Here is a 21564-nt window from a genome sequence, read left to right on the forward strand (position 1 = left end):
AATTTTTATTTACAAATTTTGTGAATTAATATCATTGTCAAGAGGATAAGATGAAAAATCAATGTAAAAGTTGGTGAGCGATTATACCCTTCTATCATTGTCAAGGTTACAAGTTTGGGTAAGTTCATGCACCGTGTTAATAATGAAGGGCATATATGTAAAATCACAAACATAAGCAAGGTGAGTTGTTATAATTAGTATTTAGTCACTACCATATCATTTTCAGGATACCCAACAGAAACAAACAAAGAGAGAGAATGGGCATGGAAGAGGGAGGTAAATTGATCTATAAAGATGTATTACCATTTGCAGGGATGGTGATGGTGGAGTGCATGCTTGTAGGTGGTAACACACTCTACAAATCAGCAAGCGTCGAAGCCATAATAAACTCTTATGTGTTCACCTTCTATGTCTTCCTCATTGGCTTCATCTTCATCTTGCCCTGCATCTTTATCCTGCATAGGTATTCATCAGATTCAAGCTTATAATAATATTTAATAAACAAACTAAAGGTTTTTGACTGGATTATTGGTTTCAAAGACCATCCCCAGTTGGGGGGGCCGTAGAGTGATGAAAAGGGAAAATCCTTCTAACGGCGGAGGCGGACCTGTCCTTGTGATACGGGTCAACTGCCCATGTGAGAAAAAAACTCGTAATAGTATTATAGTGTAGATCATAACGATAGTTAACAGAGAAAGTTTCTGATCCTTGTGAATATATAGCGATGGTTTGATTGGTGTTTTAAATTTAATTAACATTATTTTTGGCATGTTTGGTTGCAGAAGGACAAGTGTCCCACCCATCAAACTCTCAGTCGCTGGGAAAATATTTGTGCTTAGTGTGGTCATGTAAGTTTTTTCTAATCTTATCTTATCTTATCTTATCTTACTATATATTAAAGCAAAACTACGTGGACACTTGGTACCGTTTTAGCCTGTCTGCATAGGATGGCGTATAGACTCTTATCAATTTTAATAATTATTTAATTATGTAATTTAAATTAGAATTAAAATTACATATATTTTAATATGTTTCTTTGTTTGTCATTCCATCCATAATTAGCTAGCTAATAATATGGATGTAATCTCTATTTTTAATTAGTTATAGCTTACTAATTTATGCTACTAAATAGCCAAATTAGAAAATCGAAAGCTATTTCATCATTAAAACAATCAATATTGATAAGTTATTTCTTCATTTTCAAGCTTCTTCACAAAATATTATCAAACATAATGGGCTTTCATATATTTTTGTAAAATGCAATTTCATATATTACCCGACCAATAACTTCTATTATACTATATGATTCATTATATTTTGTAACTTAATGTTTTTTCAATATTATATTTTAATTGCTTATACAAATTATTACGTCTAACGATTATGTGCTATTCTAATCTTATACGTCTAATATTAAATTTACTATCAAATACGTTAAATTGTTAAATAGTGAACCTGCAATTTTGAATAATTTTCTATCCATCCAACTTATTCTAATTATAAAAAAAAGTCATAATATTTATGTAAAATCGTCTTCACATATATAATTTTATATTTATTCAAATTAACAATCATATATTCTTACTTTTACCTGACGAATTTATTAATTTTCATCCGTGTAGTACACGGCTCACTAACCTAGTTTATTGAATATTTTAGCTTTATTATATATAGTTTTTGATAGACATATTGTTAGTGTATATATATATATATATTTGTTATTTTCCAAATAACTATTGAATACTATAAAGGATTTGGTGGGTGATAAGACATTTTCGCATGTGTTACATAATTTAGTGCCTTCTCTTCATTTTTTTGTCAAATTGATCGTGTTTTATTAATTTGCATCCGCGTGTGATGCTTTGAATATTTGTGTTTTATTATAGACTAGTTTTAGAGTCCGTATCATACATGGGATAATTTAAATTATAAAATTATAAGTAAAATAAATAATTATATAGCGTATATGAAAAAAAAATGTATTACATCTATACTTATATTTATACAATGTGTAAATAAATTGATTTTATTTATATCACAAAATGATTTTTTTAACGAACTTAATAAAAAAAAAATACCTGTGCAAAATCGTACCCGAGAATGCTTCTTTCTATTGAAAAAAATTCATTCTGGGTGTTATATATGTATAATTGAAAGAATTTTGGGAATGAACTAGTTTCGAAAATAAAATTTTCATACGGTAGTAGTTTTAACCACTCAGCCTTAATACAAAAGAGGTGTTACCTTTATTGATATATTTATCAATTTATCATCCATCAAAGGAAAGTATGATATTAAATTGTAGCAATAGATGTTTTTCAAAAACTATGTTTTTCTGAGCTACACCATAAAAAAGATTTTGATAAGTTTCAGAGAGCTTATCGACTTTGTCATAATGACAACATAAAAAATAACATGTTAACCCATTCAATTTTGTGAATATTTTGTTTCATTTGAGCATAGTTTTCCATAACATGGTTCCATGCAACGTTCAGATCACCATTGAAGGAAAAATTATTATTGACATAAATATTTCAAAATTGATAAAAGTTAGAAGTATTGATAGGCATGGGGATGGCAAGTCGAAAGTGTTCGCAATCTTTTCTTAAATTTTAATAGTTGAGGGAAAAATAGTCAACTTGCCAAATCCCGAACATTTAGATTATTTTAAAAAATGCTCTTAAAAATAAAATTGAAACCCGAATCATGTTTAAAATTCTAACTTTCATACTTTTGACATTTTAAAGTTAACACTTTGAATCCATAACAAATTTGACGATAAATCTGTTTTGCATTCTCAAACTTTTAAAAATACTCAAAATTTTCATTTTTGACCCGTAACAAATTTTGACCAAAATGTGTTAACTTGTACTAAACAATTTATTTACCAACTTTTAACCCATAAAATCAAATTTAACGTCCACAAAAAACCCGAAACAATTTTCATTTGAGGAGCATGATTTGTTGTTGATTTTTGGAATTCATCAAGTATTTTGAAATATATAGTAAAATAATATGTTAATATTTATATTTATAAAAATATATAGATATTATATAAATATAGTGTAAAAGGAAAGCGAATAATTATTGGTTTATTACATATATTAGAGTATATTTGTTTTGGAGGGAAAAAAATTGTAAGAATTAATCAAAACATGACAAGTGTTCACATTTATTTTATTTTATTAAAATAGGTAGATTTCAGCAGCTATGTTATTTATTTATTATAAGTTGTGCCAATTGGGGTTGATAAAAGACGTGATTAGTGGGGACACCAATGAAGTGAATTTCTAAATCTGAGTAACTGATCAAAAGATAATCAAATTGACCAAGTTTTTGAAATTTTTTTTATACAAGATGTGTTAATAAATTATGTTGTACTTTCGTTAATAAAGTATTAGATAATGTTTTTGAATTGTGTTTAATCATTAAAATACATATTGTTTTTAATAAAAATACATATAATTTAAAACAAAAAAAGAATTTCGGGTCTAACGGGGTGTTGGGCCTGTGGCCGTCGACCACCCTGCCACCCCAAGGGCCAGCCCTGGTAATAGTCAACCCACAAAGACCTGTATAATGCTTGAGTCATGTGTCTAACACGATTTTCATGTTTGTATTCTAGTTGGACCCACCAGTCCATTAACGTGAAGTCGTGAACTGTTTAACACCTCTAGCGAAGTTCATGAACAGTGACTAGGGTAATTTAGTTGGCCATGAATAAAATATATTTTGGTCAGTTTTTCTTAACTCTTAAAAAAATTTGGGTTTTCGTCTTTTGGTAATTGTTAACCCACTTTGACGTTCCAAAGGGACAAAAAGTTAACTCACATACCATAACAAAATGTCAAAATGTGTTGTCTTCCATGATTGTTAAGATATGAAAATAAGGATGCAATTTCATATGACAGGTACTTATCACAAGTATGCGGATATATTGGTCTCGAGTATGGTTCTCCAACTTTGTCATCGATCATGAGTAACCTATCACCTGCTTTTACCTTCGTGCTTGCATTCTTTTTCAGGTTATCTTCTCAATCATTGTTCTTCAACTAACGGCTAATTGGTTAAGACGTATTTGGGCTCAAATTTGCAATTTAGAATCAAATTCTTTTTTTTAATGGCCAACGAATCTTTCAAATGGGCTATTGACTAAGGGGTGTTTGGGATTGTTTATTTTCATCAACTTATAACTTATAAACTTTTTAAAAAGTAATAAGGTGTTTGGAATTACTTATATTGTGAGAAGAAAAGTTTCATAAGTTACACTTTTGTAACTTATTAACTTAATGAAAAGTTATAAGAAGTTAAAATAAGGAATCCCAAACACCCCCTAAATTCATCATATTGGGATACACTCGTCTTTCGATCCGGGGAAAACCCTCACTTAAAGCAAACGCCTGTGAACACTCGTCCAAAGGCATGATAGTGCGGGAACTAAAATCCGTTCAGTTCAATGATCTGACTAGTGAACGTCACTTGCTCGTCTAGTATCTCATCATCACCTGTGTCATTAAAACTAAATGATTAGGGCAGGAATCGGACCTGGATCACATAAAATATTAAGTGTCTCCCTTACCACTTCACCACTAGCTCAATGACAATTTAGAATCAAATACTAATTTATGATTTTAGATTTGGTTTGAATTCAACTGATATATAAATTCTTTTTATTGTACATTTACTTTTTGAAAGATGTGTTTGTAAACCTATTTTCCTGTGCTTTAGCAATAAGCACGAAGTTACAAACTTACATCTTGTTACCTTATTTTAAATTTTATCGTTTAATTAAGAGGAATTGAAAATAAATAATTTCACCTTTTGTGTATTCGCTGATAATAATCAAACCTTTAAAAAACATTACCAACAGTCCTATCTTTCAATTATTTTTGTCTCAATGGTCCCCTGTTAAAAAATACTTAACGTCGTTAAGTTTTTTTTCCCTAGTTTCAAAACGATGTCTTACGGCTTTTGATCGGAAGAACGATACGAGTCAAATGATGTAAAACTTATCTTAAAATGGTGATTCAAATGGCTTGATTTTTGTTAATTGGAAATTCAAGCTCCCAAAGTGAAACATTGTTTTGTCATTTGGATCACCGTTTCGACATAAGTTTTACATCAGTTGACTCGTATCTTTCTTCCGATCAAAAGCCCTAAAACATCGATTTGAAACTAGGAAAAAACTTAACGATGTTAAGTATTTTTTAACGAATGACCATTGTGACAAAAATAGTTGAAATGTGGATCCATTCGTAGTGATTTTTAAAAATAGAATTATTATCGACTAATACACAAAAGATGAGATTATTTATTTTTAATTTGACTTTAATTAATTGTAACTTGCATGTTGCCTTATAGATTTTGATAATATGAAATGTTTTATTAGTTTCAAATATTTGTTTTGTTAAAAAATAGGACAACTATATATTTCTCTTTCCTAAAATGATTCAGTGGCGGATCCAGAAAATTTTCTTGCAGGGGTCGGAAAACTTTTGTGTCAGTAGTCAGTTGCTTATCGCTATATAAATTTTTCTTCGGTCCGGTTCGGTTGTACGGGTCAGATCAAATCGGTATATAATTTCTTTTTCGATCCACTTTGGTCGTTTAAGTCGGGTTAAATATGGTCAGGTCATATAAAAAAAAAGATAATCACACAACATATTATATTACCATATAACAAAAAAAATACAGGATACGTTAATAGTTATGCATAATTAAAATACAATATATTTATGGTTGTTTTCTATGAGTTTTTATTTTTTGGTATCTAATTATAACATCATTCGTTCAATATTCATATATTAAAAAAAATATAAAAGCAAAACAAATGCTTATTAAAAGTTAATTAATCATATACGAAATAAACGGATAAGTAATTTTGGGCAAAAAAACGTGCTGACTTTTATTATATATTAGGTTATAATTTATAAGTAAACTAACTTAGAAATAATTAAATGTTTTGTTGACATCTTCTTACTAATATATTAAAGCAAAATCATGTGTCCACATGGCATTCATCTAGGTTGTCCACATAGGATGCCACGTAATCAATTGCCTTTTATATTTTATCCATCTCATTAATATTTAAATTAAATTCTAAATTCACAAAATATTATTGAAATCAAATCAATTCTTTACTTGAGACTTTATATCATTATTTAATTATCTTCTTATATTGGAAACACCTGAATGTAACTTATAAATGATTCTAATATATATATATACACATACGTGTGTGTGTGTTGAAATCTCGAATCAGTCTATATTCTATAATAAATTATCATTTTTATATATAATTACAAAAATAACTAAATTGTTATACTTATAAATCAAATTAACATAATTGTAAAACAAATAATGGTTGCAAAAATAAAAATACGTTTTTGCCTTAAGTCCTTAACTTATGCATATTTACTCATAAATTGAAACTGTTGACTCTTATTTTTCTTTAATTTATGCTTATTAGTCTTAAAATCAAATTATGTTTCAAATAATTTCTATGTTTACCAAGTTTAACAAAAATAAACTGCTAATTATATCACTATATAAGATTACACGATCAGAACACATTCTTCATCAATTCCATCATTTCTATTGATGTCAGAAGCTACTAAGTGCAAGTACGTAAGTTCTTCAGCCAATTTTTTAAGCATTTAATGATTAGTTATTCAATATGAAATACCAATTAATTCTTATAGTAATCGTTTCATCATTTTAATAGGTAAATGGAGAATCAAAAACATCATAGTGTTTAATGAAATGGACATACTTTGAATCACACCAAGTTGAAGAAATTTGAAAATTAATGGTTAATCACCATTTAGTGAAAAATAAAGACAATACTTTGTTTTTTTTTGTTGTGTTTTTTAATTTGAGAGTTTCTTTTTTTTCTAGGTGAATGTCATATGTACACATTGTATTGCTTTAATAGATTAGTAAGATTAAATAAAAAATGATATTTTTTACAGTTGTTTGTTTTCATTTATAGCTTTTATAAGTTTGTTAATAATCTTTTGATAGAAAAACAACTTTTGGTTCAATATTATCACAACTTAGTGTAATGTTAATCTTTTAACCCCTAATATTATAAGTCTAAATAAAATGGTTATCATGACTTTAAAATTGTAACCCCTAAACTTTATTATGAGTTTAAACTCCTAACCACAAGTTTACATGTTTAATATTTTAATAAATTTTTTAATTTTTCTTTAATGTTTTTTTGTTAAATAGTGTTTGGAAATTATTTATATAAATTTGAAATTATATAGTGTTAGGGCAGATTTGGGTTCATGTATTTTGTAGGAATTGAAAATGGAATTGATAAACATTCCATCTATAATTGTGTTTGATTGTTAAGTGAAGGTATTTAAATGAGAAATCTTTCCTTCAATTAAAGGAATTCACTTTCCTTCTAATATGTGATGGAATTATAAACATTCTACTGGAACATGGTATGAATGTTTTTATTTCTAAAATAAATCAAACATGAAGGTTTGGTTTGCAACTTCAAATTGATAGTGTATAAATAATTAAATATATCAAAAACTTATAAATATAAGCTATTATATAAAATAATTGAATTTACGTATTACATATAATATTTTTTTTACTTTATTATATTTTATACCGTGTGTAACACGGGCTCTAACCTAGTTATCATTATATTCACATATCCTATTCAATTTTGGTAATATAATGGGCTGTGAAAGAGAGTTAGTAAATGGCCATGACATCCTTAAAATGTTAAATTAGGTTATCTTCTTTCTTTTCTTCTTTAACTGCAACATGAGAATACTTCTTTGCATCGGTTGCTGAAAATTATGGTTGGTTTACTCTTTTCTTTTCATCTCAAGTTCTCTTTGTTGGTGGTCGTTCTCAAATCCATAGGGGTTGGCGTCAAATTTTCATAGGGATCAATCGAAATTTTAACACATATATACCACTAAAAAAATTTTCTCACAAGGGTCAGCCGACCCCCGTACCACTAATGTAGCTACGCCACTGAAATGATTAATTACATATTTATCCAAGCCAAAAATCAATTACATATTTTCTTAATCTCATTTCTTCTTCTTAAAGCATATCTTAAATCTTAGATATATATAAACGAAATCTTTAAAAGCTCTCTGGTTGCTCCTCACATTCTCTCAAGTCACCAGATTGTTTTATTTGTAAATGAAGCATTCTCATGTTTTTGACCCGAATTCACGGGTATGTGTCTCACCAAACCCAGATAGCCCTTAAATGAGTTATAACATCTAATTAAATTAAAAAAAAAATATTCTCACAAAATACTTGATATGAAAATCCTATAAAATAGGGATGTACTAAAACTTAATATCCGCTTAAAAAGATATTATTTATAATTAAGAAACAATTTTATAGTAAAAAAATAAGCGAGTCATAGATCTCACCAAACCCAGATAGCTTTTATACCGGATAATAACATCTCATCTATTTGTGAACCGCTTTCATTATCAAATCCTAAGTATACTATTAACTTCCTTACAATAAATAAAATAAAACCCCATAAAAATATATAAATATTAGGGATATACTAAAACTTAATATCCGGTTAAAAAAAGATATTGTTTATAATTAAGAAACAATTTGTTGTAAAAAAAAATAAACGGTCATGGGTCTCACCAAACCTAGATAGCTTTTAAACCGGATAATAGATCTCATTTATTTGTGAAACCCTTTCATTATCAAATCCTAAGTATATTATTAACTTACTTACAATAAATAAAATAAAAATCTTAAAAAATATTTAAATATTAGAAACGAATAATGTACCCGTAATACGGGGAATAAATGCTAGTATTATATAAAATTAAATTATTAAATGGCTATTATAATTTATACCCTTATTTTTATAACATATTTTTACGGACCTCGAGCACGTTTAATCGGTGCCGGATGCAGCAACCAGTTTCAGATGCGTTACTGGTGCTGGACATGTTTACCGGCTTCGAATGTGTTAACTAGCGTAGAGACATAGCCGGCGTATAACGCATTAATCGGCATAAGACACTTTGCCTGATTCGGACGCATTAATCAGCGTCGGACACGTTAACCAGCATTGGATGCGTTACCATCGTAACCAAACTCGAACATGCATTCAAAGTAGGATGTGTTACTGAACGTATGTTGATGTTGGTTACGCGTCTGGCACCAATAACCGACTAAACGTCCAACACTAGTTAACGTGTTTAACGCCGGTTAATGCGTTCGAATCTGGCAACGTGTCAGACACGGTGTGTCACCCTCAAATTTTGACTAATATGGTTTTACCTTGAGATGCATGAGATACCATGATCTAGCCACGTGCCATATTGAGCAGCCATTTAATAATGAAAAGTTATCATTTAATTTTACCCACTTATAATGAGAAAATACAATTACAATATGATTTGCATTTGCGGAAGCATAAACCAAGCATAAATTTTAAAGCACGAGGGCACAACTAGGTGCCCAAATATAACAATTCATGAAAAATCCTAAGCTATTTTTGGATGCTTAATGGAATCCATGCAACCATGATTCATCCTAACTTCTGATGTGCACCTTAGTGTCTTGAGAAAGACATGAAGTGATAACATAATGGTTGATGAGTTCATAGGTTTATAAATAAAACAGAGTCGTGTCAACATGCAGATATTGTAAACAAAGTTTTATACTAGTTAATTACTCTAGATATCATGATACAATAGCGTGGGGTTTCATCGCGATTGAAGCTGACATGTGTTTGTTTGTGTGCCTCCCACCAAGTCTTACCAGGCAATGTGTGTAGGTCAATGTTACACCTATTCAACCTCGAGTTGAGTTAGCGTGACTAAAGCGGGTGAGGTTTGTCAAACCTAGTATTACTACTCGATAGGGGTGTCCAAAATACCCGAACCCGATTAACCCGACCCGACCCAAACAAGCAAATTCGGGTTGGGTTAAATAGGGTCGAGTTAACCCAAGTTGTTAATAGGGTCGGGTTTCGGGTTCATTTTTGAAAAAAGAAAGTCAAGTTTCGGGTTAACTCGAATAACCCAATTAGCGTTGATACTTAATTTTAAATATAATGATTTAAAGGTGAAATAAACACTATAAAGACAATAATGTAAGCTTTATAGAGGAGTTATTTATTCTATTTGTTCATAAACCGTTCGGCAGAAATTTCATTTAATTAAATGAACGAACATGAACACATGTTCATTCGTTCATGTATGTTTGTGAACGTTCCTTCATGATCGTTCATTTAAGTTTGTTTACGTTCGTTCATGTTCATTTACATATTAATAGAAAATTGTTAAATATTATTTGCATTTAGTAATTATATCACCCTAATATGTTTTATATTTGTTTGTTTGTGCTTATTTAAGTGCGTTCATGTATGCTCGTTAATGTATGTTTGTGTTCGTTAATGTATGTACATATATGTTCCTTCATGCTCGTTTATCTTTGTTTAATTATATTAATTTATGTTCGTGAACTCTTCGTTTGATTTTAAATGAACGAGCATAAACGAACAGGAACATGTTTAGTTTTTAACTAACGAACATGAACACAAATATTTGTTCGATTAAGTGTTCGTGCTCGTTAAAAGTTGGACGTGCCTTAGTTCATGTTCGTTTACAAGTCTATATATGTAATTATAAGATAATTGCTTGTAAAAGAAATTGAAAATTGAGTGGAATGAGAAATTTTGCAACCTACAAATATTTTAGAAGATGGATTAGGAATGCTTTTAGAAAGGGAAAATATTTAATTAACTTTTTAGTTTTGATAAATATGTAATTGATGAGCTTAGCAAGAAGAAATATGTAAAAACCCTTAAAAGTTTGAACATTTTCTAGTAATGGTAACGCATAAGAAATTATAATTTAAGGTTTAATGTATCTTCACTATTAATTTGAATCGAATTAACACGAAATCAAATGGTTTTTTTTTTAATATAGTTTGAATGCAAATCATATTCAGATCTTACTTCAAAATTCAGAATTTGAATAAATTGATTCGATTAACCCGAAATTTTATACAATGAATACTCATTGATATTACTAATGAGTCCAATTATAAAAAAATGATGATATTAAATGCCTTGATAAAAGAATTTAGCAAGCTTGAGGATCATCATATTATTTGCATTTGTTAGGATGGAGAAGGTTCATCTTCGAAGCTATACGAGTCAGGCGAAAGTAATAGGAACAATATTATCGATATCAGGAGCGATTATAGCAACAATTTATACTGGTCCATCACTTTTATCGACGACCTCAGTGAATATGGATTGGATTATTGGAGGGATTTTACTTGCAGGTCAATATTTTCTGCTTTCTTTCGCACTAGTTGCCCAGGTACTTAGTAGACTTGCACCATATATTACGGTTCAAAACGATGAATATTGTATATGTTTTCGGAAAAGATGAGCATTGTTAAAACCTTTGCAGGCAAAGATTTTGGTAGAGTACTCAGTGGACCTCATAGTAGTGTTTGTGTTCGGCGTAAGTGGACTGTTTGTAGCTGGACTTGGAGCGTTAATCATGGCAAGAGATGTAGAAGCTTGGAAACTAAGGCTTGATGTTGTTTTGGTCACTATACTCTACATGGTAAGATATATACCACGTATGTAATCTTCATGAAAAAAAGGAAAGAAAAAAGAAATCTCCAAACCACTAATTTGAAAGAAAATCTCCAAAAATAACCTGACCAAATTCTTCTCAAAATAGTTAATGACTTTTTGTTTATAAAAATAACTAGTTTTAGAGCCCGTGTTACACACGGAATAATTCAAATTATAAGTAAAATAAATAATTAAATAGCGTATATGAAAAAAATGTATTACATTTATGCTTGTATCTATATAATGCGTACATAAATTGATTTTATTTATATCATAAAATGATTTTTTTTAAATGAACTTAATAAAAAAGTCCGTGCAAAATCGTACCCGAGAATGCTTCTTTCTATTGAAAAATTCATTCTCGGTGTCATATATGTATAATTAAAAGAATTTTGGTTATGAACCAATTTCGAAAATAAGACTTTTCATACGATAATAGTTCTAACCACTCAACCTAAATACAAAAGAGGCGTTACAATTATTGATATATTTATCAATTTACCACCCATCAAAGAAAAGTAGGATATTAAATTGTAACAATGGATGTTCTTCAAGAACTATGTTTTTCTGAGCTACACCATAAAAAGGATTTTGATAAGTTTCAGAGGGTTTCTCGACTTTGTCATAATGACAACATAAAAAATAACATGTTAACCCATTCAATTTTGTGAATATTTTGTTTCATTTGAGCATAGTTTTGCGTGACATGCTTCCCATACAACGTTTTGATCACAATTGAAGGAAAAATTAATGCTGACATATATAAATATTTGAAATTTGATAAAAGTTAGAAGCATTGATTAGCATTGGGGTGACATGTCGAAAGTGTTGCAATCTTTTCTTAAGTTTTAATAGTTGAGGGAAAAATAGTCAATTTGCCAAATCCCGAACCTTTTGATTATTTTAAAAAATGCCCTTAAAAATAAACTTGAATCCCGAATCATGTTTAAAATTCTAACTTTCATACTTTTGACATTTTAAATTCAACACTTTGAACCCATAACAAATTTGACGATAAATCTATTTTGCATTCTCAAACTTTTTAAAATACTCAAAATTTTTATTTTTGACCCGTAAATAAATTTTGACCTAAATGTATTTAACTTGTAACAAACAATCAATTTTCCAATTTTTGACCCATAAAATCAAATTTAACTTCCACAAAAAACCCGTAACAATTTTCATTTGAGAAACATGATTTGTTGTTGATTTTTGGAATTCACCAAGTATTTGAAATATATAGTAGAATAATATGTTAATATTTATACTTATAAAAATATATAGATATTATATAAATATAGTGTAAAAGGAAAGTGAATAATTATTGATTTATTATATATATTAAGATATATTAATTTTGGAGGGAAAAAATTGTAAGAATTAATCAAAACATGACAAGTGTCCCAATTTATTTTATTTTATTAGAATAGGTAGATGATATCTAAAATACCTAACCGAAGGTTGAAAAGTAAGTTTGTTTGGTAGAGAAGACACTAGTGTCGTTGGCATAGGATTACAGACAAAAAAAAAAACTTACGTCCACACAATATCCAATTAGCATGTTACACATTACACCTGGACTGACTCTACTATAATGGATGGAGCTGACACACACCCTAGCCGGCCACAAAGGAACTAAAACAGAACCGACCTGTTGGGAATTACCGAACCGGTTTCGGTGAGTCCGGCCAAACCGGGAGTTCGAGTCATAGTCAAACTTGTTCTAATATTAAGGAATAAATAAACATGTTGGTCTATCTATTTAAGTATATTAGATAAAGATAGTTTGTGTTTGAGTTTGAGTAGAATTAGGAGTCATCTAGTTCTTCTAAATACTCACCTCTGTAATCAGTTTTTTGATGTAGATTTTCTGATTAATAATATTGCAAGTTGGCATACGTTCTGTGTTTTCTGCTGCGTTTCTGATTACCGATTCACCACTTGAATTGGTATCAGAGCTTAGTTCTGATCAAGACCTGTTGCTGTGGAGATTCAACAAAGGAGACGTCCGAAGTTGGGTTAAGAGGATAGCTGCGGTGTGACTAGGGTTTATAGTCACGTTCTTGATTCAGAGTCACCAACACCAAAGTCTTTTAATCAGAAGTACAGTCGAACAAGAAGAAGGCCAGACATGGTTCAATTGAGTTCTGGTTCGACATCGAGAGCGGTTAATGACGGTGGGACGTTGGCCCTTCATTGCCCGACGTTAAACTCGATTAATTACACCGTGTGGGCTATGAAGATGAGGGCGATTTTTAATGTACATGGGGGTTTGGGATACGATTGATCCCGGATCTCAAGATGCCAAACAGAATAGTTTGGTTGTTGCTCTCTTATTTCAAGCTATTCCCGAAGATCAAGCTATTCCCGAAGATCAGGTTATGCAAGTCAGGAACATGGCTACAACCAAGGAGATGTGGGCGGCACTTAAAACTTGTCACATGGGTGCTGATCTAGTGAGAGAGGCTAGGTTACAAACCCTAACTCAAGAACTTGACAACATGAGAATGAATGAGACAGGAACTATTGACGAATATTCCAACAGGTTGTCCGGTGTTGCTTCAAGATCTACATCACTTGGTGAGGTTGTGGATGAGACGAAGCTCATCAAGAAGTTTCTTACTAGCCTTCCCCGAAGGTATATTCACATTGTTGCTTCAATTGAACAAACTGTTAATTTGAAGGAAATTGGGTATGAAGATATGGTCGGTCGATTGAAGGCTTACGAGGAACGAATCGGTAACGAAGAACTACATGCGGACGGGAGGCTAATGTTTGGCAGGTCCGACTTGTATAATAACCGAAAAAGTGATAATGTTCGGGGTCGAGGACGAGGTAGTTATGGGAACCGGGGTCGTGGACGTGGTAGGTTGGGTAGTCAAGATCGAGGGCGGGTTAATAACGAGGCAGGTTCAAGCTCAGGAACAACCAAGCCTAAGAAAGATCGGTCCAAGGTGCAATGTTACTGATTCGACCAGCTCGGACACTTCGCGTCAGCGTGTCTGGACCAAAAACCACCAAAAAAATAGGAGGCGAACGTAGTTGAAACCGAAAAAGCCGACGGGGTCGTTTATATGCATGAAACGGTCCACTTGAACGAGGAGCGTTTAAGACTGGATCGATATGAAAACCACACCAAGATGGAAGACGTTTGGTATTTGAATAATGGGGCTAGTAATCATATGACGGGAAATCATGGGTTTTTCTCGGAGTTGAACGAACGGATAACCGGTAAAGTTAGGTTCGGTGACGGGTCGTGTGTTGAGATTAAGGGGAAATGGTCGATACTTTTCCAAGAAAAATTAGGTGAACAAAGGTTAATGACTGAAATATATTACATACCGGAACTGAAAAGTAATATAATCAGTCTTGGACAAGTAAATGAGTCGGGGTGCGATGTTTAGATGAAGAATGAGTTCCTAACGATGCACGACACCGAGGGTCGGTTATTGATGAAAGTAGCAAGAACGAGTAACCGACTTTACAAGATAAAGTTGAAGGCTGGAAGCCCGGTTTGCTTAATGACGGTGATTGAGAAAGATACGTGGAGGTGGCATGCACGTCTTGGTCATATCAGTTTTAACAAACTAAATTCCATGGTGAAAAAGCAGATGGTGCACGGGTTGCCAAATATCCAACATGGAGAGAACTTATGTGAGTCGTGTTTGGTGGGAAAGCAAACGAGAAACGCTTTCCAGAACGCAACCTCGTATCGAGCTACTCGGGTTCTAGAACTAATACACGGTGATTTATGTGGACCGATAACACCAACAACACTCGGAGGTAACAAGTATATTTTTGTTTTAATTGATGATTTTTCACGGTATATATGGATAATCTTGTTGAAGGAAAAGAGTGATGCGTTCGACAAGTTCAAGAAATTTAAGGCGCTTGTCGAAAAAGAAACCGAGAAGACGATCAAAACACTCCGAACCGATAGGGGAGGAGAATTCACTTCACACGAGTTTCGAGGTTTTTGTGAAGATAATGGGGTCATTCGGCATCTCACTGCGCCATATACGCCTCAATAGAATGGCGTGGTGGAGCGTCGAAATCGGACTCTTATGGAGATGACGCGGAGCATAATGAAAGCATTACAGGTTCCTAATTATTTGTGGGGGGAAGCTACCCGTCACGCAACGTACCTAATAAATCGGGTACCAACCCGAGCTTTAATCAATCAAACGCCGTATGAGAAGTTAAATGGAAGAAAACCGAGTGTGAAGCATATAAAAGTATTTGGGTGTATGGCATATGCTAAAGTTGAAGCTACGCATCTAAAGAAGTTAGACGATCGCTCAATATCGCTAGTTCATCTCGGAACCGAACCGGGCTCAAAGGCGTATCGTTTGTACAACCCGAGAACTAGAAAAATTCATGTTAGTCGGGACGTGATTTTTAATGAAGGAGCTGGCTGGAACTGGAATGAACTGGTTGAAAGAAACGAGAGTGATCCGGGTATGTTCACGTATGTGTGGGCAGATTTGGTGCATTCTGGACTTGGATTGATAAATCCTACTAGGAATGAGCCTAGTATTGACAGTAGCCCGTCAAGTTCATAAAGGGGCTCAGAATTTGCTGAGAATGGCAACACAAGTCAGACAATAAATTCTGATTCAAGCCCACAAAGTGCAGCACCTGAAAAAGCCCACTTTGGGCAGCCTACGGACCAAATTGAGCAGTCAACTGGGCAGTCAAAGGACCCGGTAACAGCCTCAAATCAGGTCCGAGCTCAAACCGAAATTCGCAGATCTGAGCGAGTTCACATTTTACCCCGAAAACTAGATGATTATGTACTACACGTTGATATCGACTATGATGAACTTTGGTTTACAACCGATGATGAGCCAAATTGTTATGACGAAGCGAGAAAGAAGAGCGAGTGGATGAAGGCTATGCGAGCTGATATTGACTCCATCGTGAAGAACGAAACTTGGAGGCTTGTTGAGCCACTGAATGGTATTAAAGTTATAAGGGTAAAATGGGTATTCAAGGTTAAAAGAAATTCAGATGGTACAATAAATAAGCACAAGGCCCGTTTGGTGGCGAAAGGGTATGTTCAGCAGCACGGGATTGATTTCGATGAGGTATTTGCACCCGTGGCCCGCATCGAGACCATTCGCTTATTGATTGCTTTATCGACTGCCAACGAATGGGAAATTCATCATCTAGACGTGAAAACTGCGTTTTTACACGGTGAGTTAAAAGAAGATGTGTACGTGTCTCAACCAGAAGGCTTTGAAAAACAGGGTGAGGAATAGAAGGTTTATAAGTTGTTTAAAGCCTTGCACGGGTTAAGACAAGCACCGAGAGCTTGGAATACCAAGTTGGATCAGATTTTAAAGGATATGAAGTTCGTTCGTTGCTCAAAAGAACAGTCGGTGTACCGCAAGATAAGTGGAAAACATTTACTAATCGTTGCTGTTTATGTTGATGATTTATTTGTAACAGGCACGAGCTTGAGCATTATTAACGAGTTCAAGAAAGGAATGGCGTCTAAGTTCGAGATGTCAGACCTCGGAAAATTAACATATTACCTCGGAATCGAGGTTTCACAAGAGCAAGGTGGAATTAAAATTAAGCGAGGAAGATTTTGGCTCAAACCGGGATTGAACCGAGTAACTCGACTCTCGTTCCTATGGAGTCCGGGTTGCAGTTTTCGAAAGCTGAAGATGAAGTCGAGATCGACCCAACCGAATACCGAAAAGTTGTCAGCTGCCTTAGGTATTTACTTCACACCCGAACCGATCTCGCATACTTGGTTGGGGTGGTAAGTTGGTACATGCAAAGTCCACGAGAGCCTCACGGGTCAGTTATAAAACAGATTATGAGGTATGTAAAAGGAACTGTTGGGTTCGGGATTAATTATGAACGAGGAGGAACGAAGAGGTTTGTTGGTTTTTGTGATAGTAGTCGTAATATTGACCCGGATGACGGTCGAAGCACGTCGGGACATATATTTTATTTTAGAAACAAGCCGGTTTCATGGTGTTCGCAGAAGCAAGGAACCGTGGCACTCTCGTCTTGTGAGGCCGAGTATATGGCTGCTACAGAAGCAGCGTGTCAGGCAGTATGGTTTCGCGAGTTACTAAGTGAGCTATTGGGTGAACTGCCTCAAAGAGTAAATCTTTACATTGACAATACCTCGGCTATTGCACTTGTTAAGAATCCCGTGTTCCACAAAAGGACTAAGCATATAAAGTCTCATTATCATTTTATTCGAGAATGTTATGAAGCCGAAGAAGTAGATGTTGTTCACGTCAGCAGAAAAGAACAACGAGCTGATATACTAACAAAGGCACTAGCAAAGATCAAGTTCAAGGAAATGAGAGATTTACTTGGAATTGAAGAACTCCCGAATACGGTTCAGAAATTCAGGGGGTGAATGTTGGGAATTACCGAACCGGTTTCGGTGAGTCGGGCCAAACCGGGAGTTCGAGTCATAGTCAAACTCATTCTAATATTAAGGAATAAATAAACATGTTGGTTTATCTATTTAAGTATATTAGATAAAGATAGTTTGTGTTTGAGTTTGAGTAGTATTATGAGTCGTCTAGTTCTTATAAATACTCATCTCTGTAATCAGTTTTTTGATGTAGATTTTCTGATTAATAATATTGCAAGTTGGCATACGTTCTGTGTTTTCTGCTGCGTTTCTGATTACCGATTCACCACTTGACGACCCTTGTGTAGTCGATAAGTCAACTCTCTCCAACCTATGGCATAGTCAGCTGTCGTGTAGCCGAATAGTTGGTAATCCAACTCTCCCCTAGTCTTGGTGGAGTTGGCTTTTCTCTGTAGTTGAGAATATATATTAGTCTGGTACAAGTAAGTTATTGATAGGATATTGTGGGGACCGATATTTTTTTATGTGCTACTTGGCCTCCTCAGTCAAAAGAGCTTAGTTATCAACATCCATTTGGGTCTTTTGTGTTTTCTTATTTTTTAAATTTTAGAAGGTCATTACCTATTTTGAGAAGAAGATTTTTGATCAACTCTATTGAAATTTTCCCTTACATCAAAATGTTTTGTTTAGTTTCACTGTTCTTTTTATTTTGATTTGTAGTTTAAAAATATATATATATATATATATATATATATATATATATATATATATATATTCTACCATAAAGAAACAAAATTGATCGTGAACATCGCTAAATTGTATCTTTATAAATTATAAGTCACTTTACACATGAGTTATTTGAAGAAAGATGTAAGAATGAATATTACTGTACCTGTAACATGTGTGCAGGGGTTCTCTTCTGGATTCTTTAATGTTGTTTTACAAATTTGGGTGTTGCGATTGAAAGGTCCAGTGTATGTTGCCATGTTCAAGCCGTTAACAATTATTATAGCGGTGATTATGGGTATCTTAATTCTTGGTGATTCACTGCATCTTGGAAGGTTATTCATCTTCATCTTCATCTTATTTTCATTCACTAACGCAAATTTACAACTTATCTGTAAACGTTTTGTGGAGTTGATTATTGGTGGTAGGTGGTGTGTTAAACATAATTGAATGTTTTTTTCAATTCCTTTTTTAAAGGAAAATTATATTTTATTAGTCATATATTTTTATAATTGACCAGTAATAAGTTTACCTTAGAAAATTGTTGTCAATGGTCTCACTTTTCATGCTTCATTGAAGCCTTGTTTGGGCTTAAAATCGAAAGGAGGATACAAGTTGAAAGGAAGATACAAGTCGATTGATGCAAAACTTATCTTGAAACGATGCTTCAAACGACTTATTTTGTTAATTGGAAGTTTAAATACCCAAATTGAAGCACCGTTTCGTCTTTTGAGACACAGTTTCGAGATAAGTTTTGCAGCAATAAACCCGTATCCTACTTTTGATTAAAATCGTAAAACATCTGTTTAAAATTCAAAAAGCCTTAACGAAGTTATGGCTTTTTTTAATGAAGGCTCAATAAAAACAAATAATTGGTGATTCTGTGGTGAAACTATTTTCGACTAACCTAAAAAAGATGAGATCAATAAATTGTAACTGTCACTTTTAAAACGATCACCGACTCACCGTGCTGTTTTTAAGTTATGCATAAATTTGATGAACATATATAATAAAAAATAGATCAATGGGTCAAGATTGGGAAATTGGGAGTTGTACCCACGTGAGAACTGTTAAACATAAATATTCGTTAAATAATACAATAGAATATTTCATATTCACTACAAATATAAAAAGTAATTATTTGAAACTTGACTTAAAAAATCATTTGACAAATAGAACGGGGCCGGGTTTGTGTAACGTGCTGAATTTGTTATATTGTCTTCATGTGGTGTGGTGTAGTGTTTTGGGGGGCTGCATAATCACAATAGGATTTTATGGGGTCGTTTGGGGAAAGGCCAAAGAGGACTACGAAGATGGATTCCCTGCTCGAACCACAACCGAACCCCTGCTCGGACCGCATGATGTTTTGGAAGAAGGTTCACAAATTTCCTAACCCACTTAACCTCATGAAACCGTTGTTTTGAAACATACATTGCAATATAGTTTTTCTTTTTAAATATAGTTATTATAAGCCATGATTTTGAGTACAATCTTTTAACATTGGGTAACTTTGTTTACGAGTGCCACGACGGAAACGTTCTTCACACTATACTAAGGGCGCGATGAGTAGTCTTGGGGTTGGCTCGGGGAGGTCTTGAGATGGCCGAGAACACCACCCCATGTCTCTTGCGCCCGACAAAAAACATCCTGATTCGGGGTCACCGTGTCGATTATCCCGAACCACTAATTTGGATATCAATAGTAATTTGTTCAAGCAGTCATTTAAGAAAAACAAAATATTTTTTTACCTATAAATTTAAGTAAACATTCAACACTTTTTAACACAAAAAATCCAATCATCGCTTCTTTATTCATCCAGAACTCCGACAACTCTATCAAAATTCCATTCTTTCTTTCACCAACAAATGGCTCCTAGAGTATGACCAATAGGGTGGATCGATGATGACGAAGTGGCTTAGGCAACTACTTTGATGGATGTGTCTGATTACAAGGCAATGCTAGAGAACCAGTTTTGGGCAGAAGTTTTAGTGGTGTTTCAACAGAATGTCGGTGGACCAACCGCACGAAGCACAAAATCTTTTCAAAGTGAAAGGATTTGAAATTCAATATTATAAAATTCAACCAACTATACAACAATGCACTTAATGGGCGAACGAGGGCGGAAGCATTTCCTGAGGCACTTTGTGAGTACATAAACCCTATACTAACTACGGATTCAATCACATCGTGGCGTGGGAGGTTCTTAAAAATCTGCATATCTTAAAATCAGTTCAGTATCAATTTTTAGCTTTGTGGTCCCGATCAACATCACGATTCCAACACCGATGACTCAGATACTGATGATTAATTTAACTTTTTGTAAAAGTTCAGTATTTTAATTTATGTTTTATGGTATTTCTGTTAAGTTCTAAATGATAGCAATTGTTTTATTTGGTTTATGAATCTTAAAGCTTCGAAAATAGTGTTAATTTAGTTTTTATTTTACTTTTTTGTAAATTTAATTACATAAAATGGGTGAATTTGGGTGAAAAAATAATCATCACTGGGCTAGAAAGAATGAAAGATGGAGTGGGGTGGATTGAAAAATTTGATGTGACGTCCACATGAAGGAGAGAGATGATGAAAGATGGTTTAAGGTGCATTGATACTCTCACCGCTTGTTATTTGCTAACAAAATTATTGTTTTGGTTAAATCAATGGCCCCTTACGAGTGACGAATCATCGACAAACACCAGCAATTCCGAGTTTCTTAGTTTTTGAGAACATGCATCCGTAACCAACGAACTAAAAATGAAGCACTAGATCAATAATTGGTTAAACTGGAAAGAATTTTGTGATGGATTGAAAACGCCTAAGCACGACATGAAAGCATCGATAAATGTTCTACAAGGTTAAAAATTGCGTATGGACTTAA

General features: G+C 33.1%; 1 protein-coding gene across 1 annotated transcript; it reads left to right on the top strand.

The window, feature by feature from the left end:
* The first annotated feature begins 224 nt into the window (after nucleotides 1-224).
* Nucleotides 225-20189, top strand: LOC143542429 (WAT1-related protein At5g40240-like). The gene is made up of 7 exons (XM_077035016.1): nucleotides 225-463; nucleotides 783-848; nucleotides 3912-4025; nucleotides 11150-11351; nucleotides 11445-11603; nucleotides 18873-19024; nucleotides 19929-20189. The coding sequence occupies exons 1-7, from the start codon at nucleotides 258-260 to the stop codon at nucleotides 20080-20082; spliced, it is 1053 nt and encodes a 350-aa protein (XP_076891131.1). The 5' UTR covers nucleotides 225-257; the 3' UTR covers nucleotides 20083-20189.
* The last annotated feature ends 1375 nt before the right edge of the window (nucleotides 20190-21564 follow it).

This window comes from Bidens hawaiensis, unplaced genomic scaffold (assembly GCF_021521415.1).
Source record: "Bidens hawaiensis isolate Kalapana, Puna unplaced genomic scaffold, B.hawaiensis_p1.1 tig00012838_1, whole genome shotgun sequence".
Classification (NCBI taxonomy): domain Eukaryota; kingdom Viridiplantae; phylum Streptophyta; class Magnoliopsida; order Asterales; family Asteraceae; genus Bidens; species Bidens hawaiensis.

Bases quoted from the DNA above. Each gene is read 5' to 3' on its own strand.
- LOC143542429 (XM_077035016.1), top strand. From the start codon at position 258: ATGGGCATGGAAGAGGGAGGTAAATTGATCTATAAAGATGTATTACCA. The intron at 464-782 runs GTATTCATCAGA...GTTTGGTTGCAG, and splicing joins TGCATCTTTATCCTGCATAG to AAGGACAAGTGTCCCACCCA. The intron at 849-3,911 runs GTAAGTTTTTTC...TTCATATGACAG, and splicing joins TTTGTGCTTAGTGTGGTCAT to GTACTTATCACAAGTATGCG.